We start from the raw sequence: 18,351 nt of genomic DNA on the forward strand, positions 1-18,351 counted from the left end.
GTCCTCCTTTGACTTTCAAAGGAGTTTATGACGGATCCGTCTTGGCTATGTTACGGATAATACAAACGGATCCGTTCATGACTGCTGCATGTGGTTATATTATTGTAACGGATCCGCTTTTCCGCCCAAAACGCGAGTGTGAAAGTAGCCTAACTTCCTAGGTGGCAACCTAGTAAAATACCTTTTATATTATAATTATTCGGAACTGGAAAACAAGTATAAATGTATATAATCAGCTTATTTTATAAGAAATCTTTATTACAAATATTAATTTATATAAAAAAATATCCAGACGCCTCCTTTTATGTGGCAGTGCCATCAATCTGTTAGTGGTTGTGCCAATGTTTATATGGACCACCATGTTTAATGGTCAGATGTGGAAGCCCAGTAGTTAGGGGGCTTATTTCAAGTACAGGACCATGTTTTTTTCCTTAGAGTCTTAGCCCCTGTATAGTGGCCATCTGTTCATCCACTGATGGGACTGGCAGCGTTCAGGTTGCTGGACTCGTCTTGTGTTGGCGTGGCAGTGCAGAAGAACTGCTGTGACCTTCTTACCGCAGGATACAATGGTAGCCATCTGGGTTTTGCACTGGAAAAGAGAGAGAAAAGAAACCTCAGTGGTTTGGTAAGGGTGCGTCCTATTTTGCTGGGCAGGACATTGATCACAGGAGCCCCATTCTCTGGAAAGGCAGGACCCCCAAAGTCTACAAATCTTATCCACACACTGCAAAAAATCCACCCAGAATCTGCATGAAGATTGACATAAAAACTCCTCTACAAACAACGGAATAACTGTGAGCGTGGTAATATAACCCTATTAACACCCAAAAAAAATCCACACAATGGGTAAATAGTAAAATTTATATTGTTTAATAAATCCAATCCAATAAAAATAAATATCATTAAGTGATTGCATCAAAGCGGTTAAAAAAGGATCCTATGTAGCAGCACGTGGTAGGTTACACCCACTAGCAGTGGTCCGCAAATACCAGAAATATAGCAACCAGTCCACAGATCCGAAAAAGCAAAGATTAGTCAAATAGGTAGGAAAGGCAAAATCACATCAATGACTAAGGTCAGTGTGAAAAACTATAAGGAGGGAGCCAGAAAAAGTTCCCGACAATCCTAAAAATCCATCAGACTCGCTGTATAATGCCTTCTGCACAGGGGTATGGGAACCCATGTAGATGTGTGCACTGCAGTGTGCCACCATATCAAACAGGAAAGCAAACACTGAATACTGTATAACAAACTGCAAGTGGAACAAGTATAACATTATAAACGTGGTACAGACTGCAGAGTGGTGTGGCCTCGACACACGTTTCGCCCAGCGGCTTCTTCCAGGGGGCCCTCTGGAGGCCACACCACTCTGCAGTCTGTACCACGTTTATAATGTTGTACTTGTTCCACTTGCAGTTTGTTATACAGTATTCAGTGTTTGCTTTCCTGTTTGATATGGTGGCACACTGCAGTGCACACATCTACATGGGTTCCCATACCCCTGTGCAGAAGGCATTATACAGCGAGTCTGATGGATTTTTAGGATTGTCGGGAACTTTTTCTGGCTCCCTCCTTATAGTTTTTCACACTGACCTTAGTCATTGATGTGATTTTGCCTTTCCTACCTATTTGACTAATCTTTGCTTTTTCGGATCTGTGGACTGGTTGCTATATTTCTGGTATTTGCGGACCACTGCTAGTGGGTGTAACCTACCACGTGCTGCTACATAGGATCCTTTTTTAACCGCTTTGATGCAATCACTTAATGATATTTATTTTTATTGTGTTGGATTTAATAAAGAATATAAATTTTACTATTTACCCCTTGCGTGGCTTTTTTTGGTGTTCATATGAAGATTGACATGTGGTGCAGGTTATGAAGAGTATCTGTAACCTCTTCTGGCGTCTGTTTTAGCAACTACTTGCACCCCTTTTGTAATAACAATTCTGGAGCATCTATTCTTATGACTATGTTGTACTGTTCCTTTATTATTCCTTCTAGAAGTTATGAATAAATTGCTAACAGTTTGAAATGTAGGTCCAGGTGGGTGTTACCTGTTGGAGGTGATCCCTGCACAGTGACGGTGGCAGCACTGATTGGATACTGTCAAACCCTCAACTGATAACACCCAGCTGGACCTTTATATAGATATTTAAAGAGGGCCCCTTCCCCCCCCTTATTGAGCGTGGAGAAACATAAAAGAGTAGCTCTCCTTCTGTAGAAGCCATCCTATATGCAGTACAAGGATTGTACATTGATTTCAACGTGCGTTGTGTGATGCTTTATTTCGGCTGCAGGGGAATGCTAGCCTTTACCTCCCAGCAGCGGGATCCCCCTATAGTCAGCTTATGGTCAGGAGTCTTGTTCTGTGCTAAGAGGCTGTCAAACCCTTAATTATCTAGACATTTCCAGTTGTCTTGGCATGGATGGTGAGACTCCTGTGCCAAGTACACAGTAGGGCTGGTGAATTTTCTGGCTAAGCATAAAACATAAGGGATTAAGACGTGGGCTGTGGGTACTTCAGAAGTCAGACACTGTGTTCTAGCAATGAATTAGCAGTTCATTAAAATGGACATTAACTCACGTTTTTGCAGTGTAGCTGTAAAGCAGGATTCATCCAACATATTTCTTACCATCTGGGGGGAAATAGAAGCAGGTTAGAAACTAAGGGATATTTGTGTACTCGGCTAGAACACCGGACCTTGCACTATGGTAAAAGACCAGCTCTGAGTTGCCTTGTATCTAAGTGCATTTTCTCCTCAGGAGACTTATGGCCCATTGACACGAGCTGACTGAGCATTGAACTGGATCGAACTGTTTGTTCCCAATAATTGCCTGCTCGTCAGAGGAGGTGAGAGCTGCATTTGCATGCAGCAATCACTTTTGCAGTACTGGGAGGGATCGCTACTGGCATCACTCATCCCCATGCGGTGTCATTGTTCTTGGGCAGCAGATCTCTCTTTATATCTACGACCTGCTGCCCAGAAACAATGCTCTCACCTGATTAAATGAGCATTTGCTTGTTGATCGGTGGCACCTTTACAATGGCTGATTATAGGGAACTTACGTGTAAAAGGGTCTTCAGTATTCTCTCCGACGTGAGCGCAAGCTTTGAGAAGGGAGGAGTGCCACCACCACATTGTATAGGTGGTAGTGCTTGGATAGCACGGGTACTATTATTTATATACCTGTGTCTATCAGCCAGATGTGGTACTGGCTAGTTTTATCCTGCATCAATTTAGTCGCAGTAGTGCCAATGTAATGTGTTGTTTTCTGGTTGGATATAATGACTGTAAATGGTCAGCTCAAATCTGGCTGATGGTTAAAGAGCAGCTCTCAGCATGGGTTGGTCATGGTGAATAAAAAGAGTCCTCTGTTACTGCAAGCAGATGTACTATTATTTTTATTTGTATGCAAATCAGGTGATCAGAGCTCAGAGGGGCTGACCTATAGCCCCTCTGAGCACCACTTCACCTCCTCTCTTTTTACCGTCGCCACTTGACAGGGTCAGGCATCCTCACTGTTCAAATGCCTGGCCCTGATATCTCGCGATTGTGCTGGTGAGACTTCATCGCCAAGTGCACAGGTGATCTCAGGGGGTTCTACCCGCTAAGATGTGCACTGCGCAAGGGCCAATGATGTCATTCTCTTTCCGGAAGAGAGGTCGCTCTGTTTTGCTGATCTAGGATCGAAGCTGAGAGTCTTCTCTTCCAGGAGGAGACTGACGTCATTGCGTTTGCGCTGATGAACTCTCGGTGGAAGCCTTCAAACAGTGAGGAGTGGTGACCGGGCAGAAGAGCCCATGAAGTGGTGCTCCGAGGGGCTAGACCATCCCCTCAGTGCTCTAATCGCCTCATGTGCATAAAAATAAAAGTAATAATTCTGCAACTGTCCATCTGTTTTCTGCAATAGAGGGCTCATTTTATTCACCACGATGAACCCAACCAGGCAGTATACCTGCTTTAATTGGGGGTTGGATTCCCACTAATCATATGTTGATGGCATATCCTAAACACACTGTCAATGTAATATGCCAGTAAACCCCTGTAATGTAAGTTATGGAAACCAATGAATGCTTCTGAGAGACAAGTAGATTTCCAATTATTAGACCTTCTCTTCAAGTCAAATGTAGTCGGATTGGGCTAAACGTCTCACCTATCACTATGCCCATATAAACTAGCATTTATGAGCTGCCTATGATATAGGAACACTTATAAATCTTATTTACCTTCCTTCCAACAACTTCATCATGATGGATACTTACCATGTCACTCAGCAGGATATGGATCCCATGGGGGCCGGTTCTGGAGATCCGTAAGATGTGGTTTGCAGGCACACTGAATAGGTCTGCCAGCTTATTGGTTAATTCAGCTGCAGTCACATCTTCCAAATGTATCTCCTGATATAGAACTGCTAAAAAAGATGAATTCCATAAATTCGTCTGCCGTACATAAGCACATCCTTGTTATTTCACTGTATATAGTGTTGAGCTGCAACTGAAGATGGCGAACTGATGAGACAATTGATGTTGTCTCCAGGCCTTCTGTTGTATCCTGGAGGTCATAGAAGAACTAACAGCTTTGATCTGCCTTGTTGGTAAGAAGCAATCTCAGACCACTTTCTGAAGAGTCTCGACTTACATTTATTTTCTGCTCTAACAATAAGGCCTTGGGCATATGTTTGTACCAAACATTTCCTTTAGTTTCTGCATTTAGGTAGGCAGATAAATGCACAGATAAGATTGAGCCCTATGATGTAATAGAATTCCTTTCTTGTCCTGTCTTAGATGAGTATGATCTTCAGTTGGACTATATACTGTATGTGCATGCTCCTTTGTTCCATGGCTATGATTCCCAAACTTTCACAGGGAACCCCAAAGAAGAACCCTAAGGCTCAGTTCAGACCTGAGCGTTTTACAGCGCGTTCCTACGCGCTGTAAAACGCTCAACAAGGAGAAACCAATGCTTCCCTGAGGGAATGGTTCTCACCTGGGCGTTTTACAGCGCGTACGATCGCGCTGTAAAACGCCCGACGCTCAAACAAGTACAGGAGCGTTTTTTTGGGCGCTTGTCGCGCGTTCCCGTACATAGACTTTCGGGAACGCGCGACACTGTGTGTACGCTTGTCTCTGTATGCGCGATTGTAAACGCCCGTACAATCGCGCATACAGAGCGCTCCTTTCAGAACGCTCAGGTCTGAACTGAGCCTAACTTGTTGTCCATAGTCATGTTACCACTGCAGAAAAAGCAGGTGATGAAGTTAAGAAGGAGCATTGGCATATTCAGTGATACCAGCATAGACCTGAACGGTGCCAAAATGTGGGCCCCTTCAGTAAATGAGTATTAATGAACTGTATTCTCCATGGGCATCTACTGTCTATCATTACTACTTACTCTATAGGATCAGTCATCAGAATGTGGATATCCATCACATGGGATGGATATAATAGCACTATAGGTGCCATAGCTCTTATACAGTGGCAAGAATAATAGCTTAGGAGCACTGTGCCACGCAGAAAAGATGAAGTACATGATAATACATCACTCAACCATAAAGGATCAATCTGGACACAGCGGATCCACTCTTTTATGCCTAGTTCAGGGCTGGAAGGGAACATGGTTATGGTCCACACATTCTGTTCTGGCACTCCACCTGTGGTAAAACTACACCTCCCAAGATGCAAACTTGCTTGGCTGTTCTCAGAACTCCATAGAAATGAATTGAGCATGCTGGGAGTCGTAGTTTCACCACAGCTGGAGGTTAGCCATCACTGGCCTAGTGGATCAGTTTTGCCCAGATTGTTCCTCTAAGCCCATCAATGACTTTAACGACATTCATTTTGGGCTTTAAAGGACAAGAACCATTGCCCCACCGGACAAAATGGGCATACAGTAATAGCTTGAATTGTCACCATGGTCATAGTGCTGTCCTTTTTCTTCATATACATAATAGTTTGTCAAATGTCAACCCTAATTCACCTCCTGTGTAATCCTCTTTTAGCCTCACTAAGACTGGAAGTGCTCAGTAACTCGATCCCTTCCAGTTGTCCACTTGCCAAGTTGAGCAGTAATCCTGCTTGGCATTTGGGTTGCAAGATCATAATCTGTTGTTGGTTTAATCAGTGACAAAGACATTGTGGAAGTGACATTGGTCATTGGAAGAGCAATACAGAAGGGGATTACTCTGGTTACAAAAGGGTTGCCAGTCATAGGGCATTGGTCTAATGGCCAAGTGTGGGGAGGACATAGACTTAGGCGGTCATTTATTAAGAAATATACGCCATTTTCTACGACTTTTCCCTGCTCACGCCATTTCCGAAGTGGTGGAAAAAAAGGACGGGCTGTTTGATTGACCATTTTCTACGCCAGTTTTTGGAGTGGAAAATAGTCTTAAACTACGCCATCAAGAGAGCTGGCGTAGTTTAAACCATGTCGCGCGGCTGGCAGAACCAAGCGCCAAAGTTATGTAGGAGCCTGTTTCTCTACATAACTTTGGCACATCCACCTCCAGCGCATGGGGATTAAGGCCGGCGTATAAATTGACCTCCTTAGTCCTTTTTGTGATGCAAACCTTATGTAGAGTTGCACTCACCCGTCTGACTTGCATCTGTGATATCTTGGCTCTTGCCTGGTGGCTCTGTACTAATGTACAGTGTGAGACGAGGGCGCACAGACCTGTAGGGAAGGATGTACAGGAGTACCATTATTTTATTTTACCCGCTTATATAGCGCTGATATATTCTGCAGCGCTTTACAGACATTATCATCAATCTTTCCCCAATGGGGCTCACAATCCAAGTATGTCTTTGGAGTGTAGGAGGAAACTGGAGCACCCAGAGGAAAACCACCATGCAAAAACAGGGAAAACATACAAACGCCATCTTTTTTTTTTTTCTTCTCCTTGTGTCAGCTTATATATGACCTTACTAGAACGGTTTGGTTGTTCCTGGGACCAGGTACTTTCCTTGCCCAGTTTGCCCACCACATAAAACCGCCCTTTATATAAACCAGTTAACCATTTCACAATTACTTGAACTATATCTTCTATCACTGCTTTGTGAAAGTCAGGTCTAATGCTCTCTATGACTGAGCTACTGGTCCTTACCTTGCTGTTAGGGCATGAGACAGTCGAATCCCGTCTGCCACTCCACAAATTTGAGTAAGATCCCTGCGGGTCAACTTTAGAAGATCTGCCCCTGGTGGAGGAAACAATACTGCAGTTAGGTACTTGCACACTATAGAGTTATTAAGACAATTTATCCCCTATCCCGTGCTCCCCATCTGAATGGAACGGCAGCGATATGTGCCTGACCACCACTCTATTCAGTTCTATAGGACCACTGAATGGGGAGACAGCGGTGATGCTTGACTGTCGCTCCATTCAAATGGGGGAGCATTTTGGATAGGGGATGTTGCCATAAAGGGGCAGCCCCTTAAAAAGCTTTTGGCTAGGTTTCCACATTCATGTTTTTTTATGCAGTTGTTGAAGCCAAAGTCAGGTAGGAATCATAAATGGAGGACATGTATAAAGGAAAGACTGAGGCCCAGATTTACTAATCCTAAAGATGGTGTAAGATTAGTCAGGCTGTCTAGACCCTCACCAGGTTTATCACAGGGGCTCAGGCTCGATGATATATCAGGTGCAGGGACAGACTCTATACTAACTATTGGTCAGCTAAGTTTGAGACAGATTTTTACACCAGAACGGAGGTGAAATTTTGGCATAAAATGGTGCATCTTGGGCCACGCTGCTTTCTGCCAAGACCCTTGTTGAGCATGTCAGAAAAAAAAAAACGAAATGTGCCAATTTGTGTCAGTGTTGCACCAATTTGAACCACTTTTTATACAGATTTTTGCCGCAGACATATTGGGCCTTAGTCTTCTCGTTTTGAGCCACACCCGCCTTTGGCTTCAAAAACTGGATCAAAACACCTGAATATGGAAGCCCAGTCTAAGGGCTCATGCACACGACTGTTGCTTGTTTTGCGGTCCTCAAACATTCAGGCCATAATAGAACAGTCCTATCCTTTCCATAATGCGGACAGAAATAGGACATGTTCTATATTTTTGCGGATGCCACGGAACAGACATACAGTTGCGGCATCTTCTGCAGCCCCATTGAAGGAAATGGGTACGCATCCAACCCGCAAAAAATGGATGTGGACCAAAAGTATAGACAGTTCAATTATAAGCCCCAAAATTTGGAGGGCACATGGCCGGTATCTTTGTTTTGCGGATCTGCAATTTGTGGACTGCAAAACAGGCAATGGTCGTGTGCATGAGCCCTAAATGACAAGACCAGTTACCAGCTGTAGCTGATTGCATGATTGGGGCTTTTTCATGCGTTTTTGAGTAACGGAAACATCACTGGACAAACCTTATTGGAAAAAACGCAGGTGGCCCCCATACATTAGCTATACCCCCTTAGTGCTTCCACACAGTAGCTGGATCCAGGGCAGTTGGGAGGAAGGAGTCAAGTGAGCTGCCGCTGGTGGGTTTGTTGAGTTGCACTGTTCACCCTATGGTTAAAGTGGGCCCTAATATAATGGGCTATGCAGAAGCAAAGTTCATCTCCTTCCTATATCGGGATTAAACTGGTAATCCAATTACTGAGCCACCACTTATAAATCCACATGCTACACTAGATTAAATTGAATTTGGCAATTATAAAATATCATTACCAATCCAAAATGTAAGCAGATGTACACTGGTTCTAATGAACACATTGCATGGTGTAGGGCTCATCAGTTAGCTGTACAGATATGTAGTAGTATTATAGTATAGTACCATGTAGTTTCTAAATTATTCATGTTCCCTTATTACTAATCTCTAACTTAGACATATAACTAATGAGGATATATCTTTAGTCTGACATAGAAATTGCAGCAACACCAGGGGCATGATGTAGTTAACAGGGAGAAGAGATAAATTGCCCCGGGGATCCCCTAATTATCACCCTTATTACCTGTGAAATTGGAAAATGTTCGGCAGTAATTAGAGAATCTGTTTCGCAGAAGCCATTGCTGGGTGTCGCTGATGGAGGCAGAAGGACTGAGGCACTGTGGGAACCAGGAGATTGGCCATAAGAAACAAGAAATATATCTTATCTACAGCATTACAGATGTCGTTTACAGTCTGTATTATATCTGCTTCACTGTTATCTCAATGACCCAGTATTATGTATCTCTGATAATGCATGTGAAAATATGTAAATTATGTAAAATATATTTATGGGCAGAAATGGTACCCCACTGTCCTGAGTCTGTGTCTAATACTGCAGCTCTTCCCCTTTTTACCTAAATTGGGCTAAGCCGCTATACCAGACATGGCCTGTGGATAAGTGTGGTGCTGCTTCTTAGGGGAAAAAACTCTAATACAAGCCCTTTGAAGCTTTGGCTGGCGCATGTGTTCTGTATAGATGAATATATTTTAGCTGCATGAATTAGATCGGACTGACTCACCTCTCCTGTACACTCCGTAGAGCTATCTGAGGCACACACAGGGGATGCACAGATCCTAAGGGAGAAATCATATGAGTCTACATAATGGAGCTTGTACAATGGGGATGAATAAAAGTGAAGAACAATGACTCATTGACTCAAAGTCACACCAGAAGCCCTAGGGCTGATTCATACGACCATGCTCGGTCTGGGAAACGCGGTCAGTGTGTCGGCCGCATTTCCAGGACTGATAGTGGCTCCCCTGACCCGATCTGACTGCATTATGAGGTTTTACGATGCAGTCAGATCCTATTATCATGTGAGTACAGCAGGGGTGGACTGGAAACTTAATGTGGCCCTGGCAAAAAATAAAAGTGGCCCCATGTTGTCGGCGGGTCCAAATTAATGGAAAGCAGTGCCAATATAAGTAGGCGGAGCCAGCAATACTGTAGTGCAGCACAAAATACTGCCCCTGCAGAACCAAATACCACAGTGCCGCAGCATTCAACTATATCAGCGTCCTGAGGAAGGTAATACCGTTAAATGCAGGAGGGCACTTACTTCTGCCAGACAGCTTCATACGTACCAGATGCTTCTAGCATTAATTAATGGTTATGTGCCCGACTGGTGGCCCTGAGGAGCATCGGTCCACCAGGAAATTTCCCTGTAGGGTCTATGGCCTGTCCGCCCCAGAGTACAATAAACCTGAGATCAGATAGGAACTCACTGCATCATGAAACACTGTGGTGCAGTCAGTTGGGGTCCGGGAAGTCGTGGTCGGTCCGGGAGATGTGGCCAACACAGACTGTGTTTTCCAGACCGAGCACAGTTGTATGAATCAGTCCTTAGTGCATCATCCCATTACACAGTTTAAAGTTCTTAGGTCATCTATTAGTTATAGAGGTATTGTCATTTACCTGTCAGGGGTAAGCACCTTGAAGTTACGTGGCGAGCAGAGGCCAGGAGTGCTGGTGGGACTTCTGGGCATTTCAATATCTGGCCAAGGCATACACTACAAAATAAGTACATATGATAGGCTTAGATTATATTTCAAGACAATATGGCCCAAATTCCCTTTAAAGGAATCTAAACTAAAACGGCAGTTTTGTAGAATAATGGATAGGCCAACTTCACTGCATGTCCAGTGTGGGAGAACTTTCCTAAACCTAATGGCTAAGGTAGGTCCAGAGCAAATTCCAAGCTAAAAATAGTCTTGTCTTATTGGGATCTACTCTTGTAGTTGCTTTCAGCTCCTTAATAATACTTCTGGTTTTATAGCGAATGACCTCAAAAATTGAGTATGCCCAGCAGTCCGGTTACCTCTGTAAGGACAGTGGTTTCACAAGGCGGTTGGTACTTCTCACGTTCTAGTGCTGAGCGCTTCTCCACCTTCTCACGATCTGTCTTCTGCTTACGGTCTGCTCCTTTGGGCTGGAAAAAAGGTGCAAGACGGTAACAGGGAGTGTAGATAAGGACAGCAGAGAGTCTAAGCTGATGTGAATTCCCAGCATTCCCTGATAGCCTGCAGTTCACACTTGTACTTTTGCAGCAGGCAGAGTGCCCCTGTTTAGAGACCTGGAAGGTCTCATCTGGTTACCTTGAAGACTTTGACTTGGCAGCTACAGGAGTACAGGTTCTCGGTGAAGTTGCCCTGAGGGTCGGCCTTATATGTGTCCACCTGAATCCGGAAGGGGGCTCCCTTCTCTCCCCCATTCTTTCTTTGTGTGAACTCTGTGCTGATGCAGTTAACCTGAAACAGAAAAATAATTGATTTTATCCTCTATGACCCGAGCAGACCATGCAATTTACAGTGACCAGATGAAAGACATCAAGGTCTGTCCACTAAATGCTTGCTTTCTCCTCACCTGTATAAAAACAGATGTTTTTTTACTGGGATCCCATAGGAATTCAATGATGTTCAAGACACTGGCATTGACCAGAGGGTCAATTACTCCCACAGACAAAGGAACATCTGGAATGAAGAACAGGAGACATAGGGCACCAGTCCACTGACATGAAACTAATTTAGTCTACCAATGTCTTCCTATACTAGAATAGGTCTTGGAATATATTGGTGACCATTCACTTATTCTACAGGTACCATATACCCCTTGGCACCACCTCATCCTTTATATTAAATGGCTGGGTTTTCCAACAGTGACCGGTGGTGTAGGCCTCATTGCTACTTGGGTTGAGAAACAAGTCCGGCCTTTAGGAGGCCAGCTCCAGGTGACTAGAATGCCATCACATTTTTTTACACAATACCTCCTACAACAGAAGCAAAGTGACTATATCACGGATCACTATGAAGAGGGCTAGTCATGTAACGCAATCATACCTAGGTCCAAAAGTCTGTCTCCTGGATGACTGAGCTGCCAGCTTTCCAATTGCTGTCTTTCACTGTATTGCAGGCGTCTGTCGTGGAAAGCCACTCGGACTACACTCTGCGGAGGAGAAATGATGGCATGATAACTTACATATTAGCAGGTAGTAGTGGATGGTGGAAAATACCTTCTGTAATGTCTAGTTTTGAGCGTGAATATTCGAAAAGCAAATTTTTATCGCGAATATCGTCCCTTTCTAGAATTCGCGAATATTTAGAATATAGTGTAGATAGTATAGATTTTTTTTCATCAGTGACCTCCCTTCTTGCTTGTGGGCCAATGAGAAGGCTGCAATGTCTTTGTCTGAGCTTAGCAACATCCCTAGCAACCAATAGGAAAGTTGCCTACCCCTTACTATATAAGAACCTCCCCAGCAGCCCCTTTCTGTCGTTTCATGGAGTTCTGAGAGAGACAGCAGTGTCATTGCTGTGCTCTGCGCTTCACTGTGTCATTACATTAGATAGTTAGATAGGTTATATATATAATACAGATAGTGGGAGATAGTCAGTGTAGGTTAGATAGTGATATAGTGTAGCTGAGGTTCTGCTGTCCATACATACATGCTACAGACATAGTGCTGTGATGTCACAACAATACTTCAATCAGTAATATGTAGTCACACCTGCTACAATGTGAAGTTGAACGTATTGCGCCAAAATATGCGCATCATTAGTGCCGATTTGCGCAATCGCGAATATATTGGAGCACTCTATCTGCATATAAAGCTATTGTGATGTTCTGCCGAGCCAACCATTTTCTCCAGTCTCAGGAAACCTCTAGCAGCTTGAAAAATGTAACAACAGTGACCCACGCCTGTGTTTGGCGCGCATTACGTGAATATTACATTTCCGATTTTCGCAATCAAGAATATAATCTCGAATTTGCGAAAATATGACAAATATGCTACAAAATATTCGCGAAATATCGCAAATTCGAATATTGCCCCTGCCGCTCATCACTAGTAATGTCATCCTATCCAGCTCCATATCTAAACAACATATCTACAAATACATTACATATATGGTCCTCATTTACAGTCTATTTTAGATTCCAGGGCTGGATTCAAATTCTGTGGATGTGTCAGAAGCCAAGCTTGTTGACTTTTCAGTGATGACCAGCAGAACTGCAAATGCAGCTCTGAAGTACTGTAACTCAGGATGAGTTACAGATATGTAATGCACTTATAAAAAGTGACAGTTTTTTTTTGTCAATTCTATATAATATTCCTAAGCAAAAACGAATGATGTACCGTATATAAGGAACGTGCACCAACCTTTAGTAACCGTCGATTTTCAGAAATGTCACTGGCTCCCTTCCAGTTACTTAACATGCGGATCTCATAGGACTGACCTACCAGTAAGTAACATAAATAAGGCATCAGATATTATGCATAGTAGCGCATTGGTCACATTCTATATTCTACAGGTCATTACAGAATGTGAACCATCATCCATTTAGTGAAAATATAGATGTTACCATAATGTTCTTAGGCCTCGTGCACACGACCATATCCATTTTGCGGTCCGCAAACCACGGATCTGCCAAATACGGATACCGTCAATGTGCACGTTCCTAGGTCCTTAATTATATGCCTATTATTGTGTGCAAAACGGACATGAACAGGACCTGTTCTATAATTTACGGAACAGCCACACTGATGCGAACAGCACAGGGCTGACATGTGCATACGGATACATGTGCAACGGATACATGTGCAATCCGCAAAAAATGCAACAGCCCCCCTGAGGCTAGCATTGGAGCATCTCATGCTCCGATGTGCTCCCGTGCCCTGCGCTAAATCGCGCAGGGCACGGGCTTATTTGTTTTCAACAACACACTGCCGGGCGGTAACTTCCGCCCGGCACTGTGTTCGGTGATGTCACCGGCTCTGATGGGCGGGCTTTAGCTCTGCCCTAGTCGTTTTACTAGGGTCACCGGGGTTCCTGTCAGCCCCATGGAGAGCCCCGATACGTCACCGGAACTCCTAAAAATGCCTTTGCCCTGCGCAATTTAGCGCAGGGCAAAGGAGAGCATCGGAGCATGAACTGCTCCGATGCTCATGTCAGGGGGGCTGCCGGGGTGAAAATGGAGGTATGTCTGGGTTCAGCTCTGAACCCGGACAACCCCTTTAAGGTGTGCAATTTGTTGAATTCACAGCACATGGTTTCCTTATTCATAGGGTTCCCCCTACTGGTAAGAGAATGGTACTGTTGTATGTCACTCATAAGAAGCGCTGGTAGACCACCATATAAAATGCTCGTATTGTAATCTACCATTGGCTCTAGGTCATTCTGTAAGTAATTTTCATGCTTGACTAAAAAGGGGCTGATAACTATAGCTTTACTCAGAAGAAATAAAAAGCATGAGACATATCATATATACAGTAACATACTAGGTGAATGGTTTACTAATGGCAATCTGTTCAGATTTTATTCAATATATTAGTCTGTTATCATTGGCTGATTGTTGTGAGTGACATATGGAGTGGATCATACGCGACAGTTCCGCTAATGTGTATGTAATGCCTATTTGCTCGCTCAGCTTTTATTTGCTGTCCGGCTGGTTTTCTCAGTAAATTGAACTGGTTTTAGCAGGAGGTGAACTGGAGCTGTCGCCAAAATACTACAAGGCAAGCTGTCACTAAGGCCTCATGCACACGACAGTGTTTTTTCACTGTCAGTGATTTGGCTTCAGTGCTCCGTGTCCGATTTTGCTTCAGTTCTGTTTCCTTGTGTCTTCCTTTTTTTTTGTCTGACAGGGGAAAAAAAAGGAAGGTTAATGAAAAGTGTAATTTTATTGCACCAAGGTCTTGTAGAAAAAAACGGACGCGGACACGGATGACATACCAGTTGTGCATCCGTTTTTTTTGACGGACCCATTGACTTGAATGGGTCCGTCCTCCGTTTTCCACTGACAAGAATAGGACAGGTTATATTTTTTTGACGGACTGGAATCACGGATCACGGACGCGGAGAAAAAACGGAGGACTATCAGTTTTTTTTCACAGCTCCATAGAAATGAATGGGACTTCCGCTAAACTGTGAAAAATGACGGAACGGACGTGGATGCACATAACGGTCTAGTATTGGTTAATGATGACTGTTGAACCTTTTCCATCTGTCTAGGCAGGGGCGGACTGGGAACTGGCCCAGGAAAAAAGAACTAAAAGTGGCCCCATGTGGTAGGCCGGTCCAAATTGACAAAAGGCAGGGAAAACAGAAGTAGGCGGGGCCAGCAATTCTGCAGCACAGAACAAAATACCGCCCCAGCAGAACCAAATACCAAAGTGCAGCACAAAATACCACCGCCTGTGCCACAGTATGAAACTGTATCATCATCCTGAGGACGGCAGTACAGTTGCATGTAGGAGGCCGCCTGTGGCCGCTGGCCAGGTGCATATGTGCCTGATGCACCTACATTAATTAAAGGGGTATTCCAGTTACATTAAGTTATCCCTCATCTATAGCATAGAGGATAACTATTAGATTGGTGGGGGTCCCAGCGGTAGGACCCCCACTTATATAATAGTTATCCCATATCCTGTGGATAGGGGATAACTTAATGTAACCGGAAAACCCCTTTAATCCTAATGGCATCAGATCTTTATGTACCTGGCTGGTGGTCAGGAGGAGTGCTTAGGCACCCCACGGGGCATCAGCCTACTGGGAAATGTCCCTGTAGGGTGAGTCCGCCACTGTGTCTAGGGCATAGATTATTCATCTAAATAGGTAATGTAGAACCACAGGTACCATCATGCCATGTGCTGGGGAAGGGGGGTGGCACTTCACTAAAGTTATACATTTGCAAAACCTAGGCTTTACTAATGATATTATTTATATCAAATCAAGGTTCAGGATAAGGGTTGGCAAACTGGGTAACCTGAGATGAGCAGTATTATTTAGAAACTGTATGGCGGTATTATTTGAGCACTGAATAGCTGCGTTGTATGACCTCAGGATGTGGTTACAGCAGGAACAGTGGGCAGTTTTAAAAAGGGTTTAAAAGTAAATGGAATTAATGCTTATGAAAAAGTGTAGAAGTCTGGGTCTCGCTCCCCTTTTTCTAAAATTCACATCCCCACCTATCACTTAGTTGAACTTGATGGACTTAAGTCTTTTTTCAACCATATTAACTATGGCAGTATTATTTGAGCACTGAATAGCTGCATTGTATGGTGGTATTATTTGTCCTGGTAAGGCTACATTCACACGACCGTATGAATGAGTCCGCATCTGTTCCACAAAAGATGGGGACAGCACACCGTGTGCTGTCTGCATCCGTAGTTCCGTTCTGCGGCCCCGCAAAAAAGATAGAGCATGTCCTATTCTTGTCCGCAATTGCGGACAAGAATAGCCATTTTCTATGGTAGCAGCAGTATGTGTGGTCCTTAGATTGCAGAACGCAACGGAACGGTATCTGTGTTTTGTGGATCCACAATTTGCGGATCCGCAAAACACTACGGCCGTGTGAATGTAGCCTTAGGCAGTGTTTGGTTATATACATTTGAGTACAAATGGCATTTGTACTCATGTCGTATACGTAGTGAACAAGGGACCCTGCTTTGCTTGTTGCCCATGCCCCATTTGCTATAGAACAGGCCTTGAGTTCACACTTTGCATCAGAATACAATATAGTAATGTAAGTGATGGGTATGTACCATCCACAGCAGCACCAGAGAAGAGTATCACGGCCACCCTGGTACACTGGTGAACCTCAGATAGCTATTGTCACCTTGTCAGTCCTATACCATTCCTAATACTTGGTATGGGCACTTCAGGTTCTAAGAGACTGATATCTATATATATGACATTAAAAATAGTTTTTTTTAAGATTAGACTAGAGGTTAGGATTACCCTGGTTGAGGTAGGTGAGCATCTCCTCATGCAGCTTCACAGCTGGGGAGCTGGGGGCACAGAGAACACATTGGAAGGCCGGGCACTGAGCGGTGGGCATGGGCTGGTCCTCCTGCTTCAGATAGGGCAGTGATATGGTCTCCCTGTAAAGAGCATGGAACAACATTTAGATGAGATACCATAGAAAGTCAAACCAGATCAATGCAGGTCCAAGTTTAATATTATGTACGCCTAATCCCCCCTCCCACTGTAAATTATAGTGAGAGTAGGGAAACCATGACCATATACACCATGAGGCAGTGCAGGGCGAATACATTTATAAAGGTCATTCAAATTCAAGATAGTTTACAGTAGGGAGTGCATTATTCCTTATAATATACGCCTCTGCTGCTGCACAACCTCTTTTTAAAGTCATGTCATTTCAATGCATGCCTGCTGAGATGTACCCATCATGCATCTCATTTCTCCCCCATCATTCCTGATTTCTAAGGTAAGCACATTGAATGGTCATGTATTGACGCTGGACGATCCAGCGACTCATTTTTAGGAAAAGGGTTTACTTCTGTAACCATGGATTCTCCTCTAGCATATGCAATAATCCCTTACTATGCAACTATTCTTAAATTAACCCTTAAATTGACCGTTTTAAAAGTTTCAGGACATGGACAGATAGACCTATCTCCCACCAGCAGGCTTCCACCTCTGTAAGCCACACTTTTGGCACTCGGAAAGCAAAGTGCCATTTTACCCACTGTTGGCTTCACCTACCCTTTTTCAAGCGGCCACATGGCGCGCTGTTATAAGCCTAACCTTGGAGGAGATTAATCAAGAATGGCGCTTCTTGCACTAGTCGTCATGTTAAAAGGCAGATGCTTCATAATAAATAAGCCCTGCATTGATAATTCTCCCCCCATGTGCCTGCTGAGAGTTGGATCCCGAATAATCGGATATTGATAGCCTAACCTAAAGACAGGTCATCAGTATTAAAATCTCAGAAAACTGTAAAAAGTACAGTGACAGTATATTAAAATATATGAACAGCAATCCAAATATGATCGCCCTCATTTTCAGCAGCATTGTATCCTTACCTGTAGAGGGCATTAGTTGGGCTCTGGTAATGTTCGGCAGGTGTGGGCCAGTAATGTTCGGGTTGGCTGTGCCAGAACAGCATGGTGAATCCCTATCTCCTTGTGATGGATGCAGTGACCTCAGGGTTAAATATTCCAAGACGTGAAAGGACAATAAAGCATTGACAGAAGAAACCTGCTCTTATAAAGGAGACGGATGACATAAGGGGCTGGCTCGCCGGCTGCACCTGTAATCCCAGCTTCTCAGGTCCCCATTGGCTAGTGGGGAAGATCCAGCCCTGCGTTCAGAGAGAGTGTGTGTCTGTGTATACACATAGACAGACATAGAAACATCACACAGGGCTCACTGTTTATATGTACGCAAGAGCACTCCGGAAAAAAAAACCTCACAACACCAATATACAGCGCCCGCACAATGGAGGCACAATCCACGTAAACTGATAAGAAAATCTTTATCTGCTACAAGGGGCAATAACACAGGCAATGTCTAGACCACGGTGCATGAAGTACAGTGGCATTATACAGGCAAAAGTGCATGTGTAGTGAATGGGTTAATAAGGTAATACACATTGAGGATAGCTGGACA

The 18,351-nt window shown here is 43.9% G+C and overlaps 1 protein-coding gene across 2 annotated transcripts; it reads right to left on the reverse strand.

Moving 5' to 3' along the window:
• Positions 1 to 240: 240 nt before the first annotated feature.
• Positions 241 to 17,925, reverse strand: LOC121005441 (transcription factor CP2-like protein 1). Of its 2 annotated transcripts, none has more exons than XM_040438205.1 (15): positions 17,766 to 17,925; positions 16,678 to 16,820; positions 13,098 to 13,174; positions 11,779 to 11,884; positions 11,306 to 11,412; positions 11,038 to 11,190; positions 10,761 to 10,871; positions 10,358 to 10,452; positions 9,462 to 9,516; positions 8,966 to 9,059; positions 7,106 to 7,196; positions 6,593 to 6,675; positions 4,266 to 4,411; positions 2,586 to 2,637; positions 241 to 589 (listed from the first exon to the last, which is right to left on the reverse strand). In XM_040438205.1, exons 1-15 carry the CDS (start codon positions 17,846 to 17,848, stop codon positions 552 to 554), a joined length of 1,434 nt encoding a protein of 477 aa, XP_040294139.1. In that variant the 5' UTR covers positions 17,849 to 17,925; the 3' UTR covers positions 241 to 551. The 2 variants fall into 2 exon arrangements, with proteins under 2 accessions (XP_040294139.1, XP_040294138.1); XM_040438204.1 differs by having other exon boundaries at positions 4,266 to 4,414.
• Positions 17,926 to 18,351: the final 426 nt, after the last annotated feature.

This window comes from Bufo bufo, chromosome 6, assembly GCF_905171765.1.
Source record: "Bufo bufo chromosome 6, aBufBuf1.1, whole genome shotgun sequence".
NCBI classification, from domain to species: Eukaryota; Metazoa; Chordata; class Amphibia; order Anura; family Bufonidae; genus Bufo; species Bufo bufo.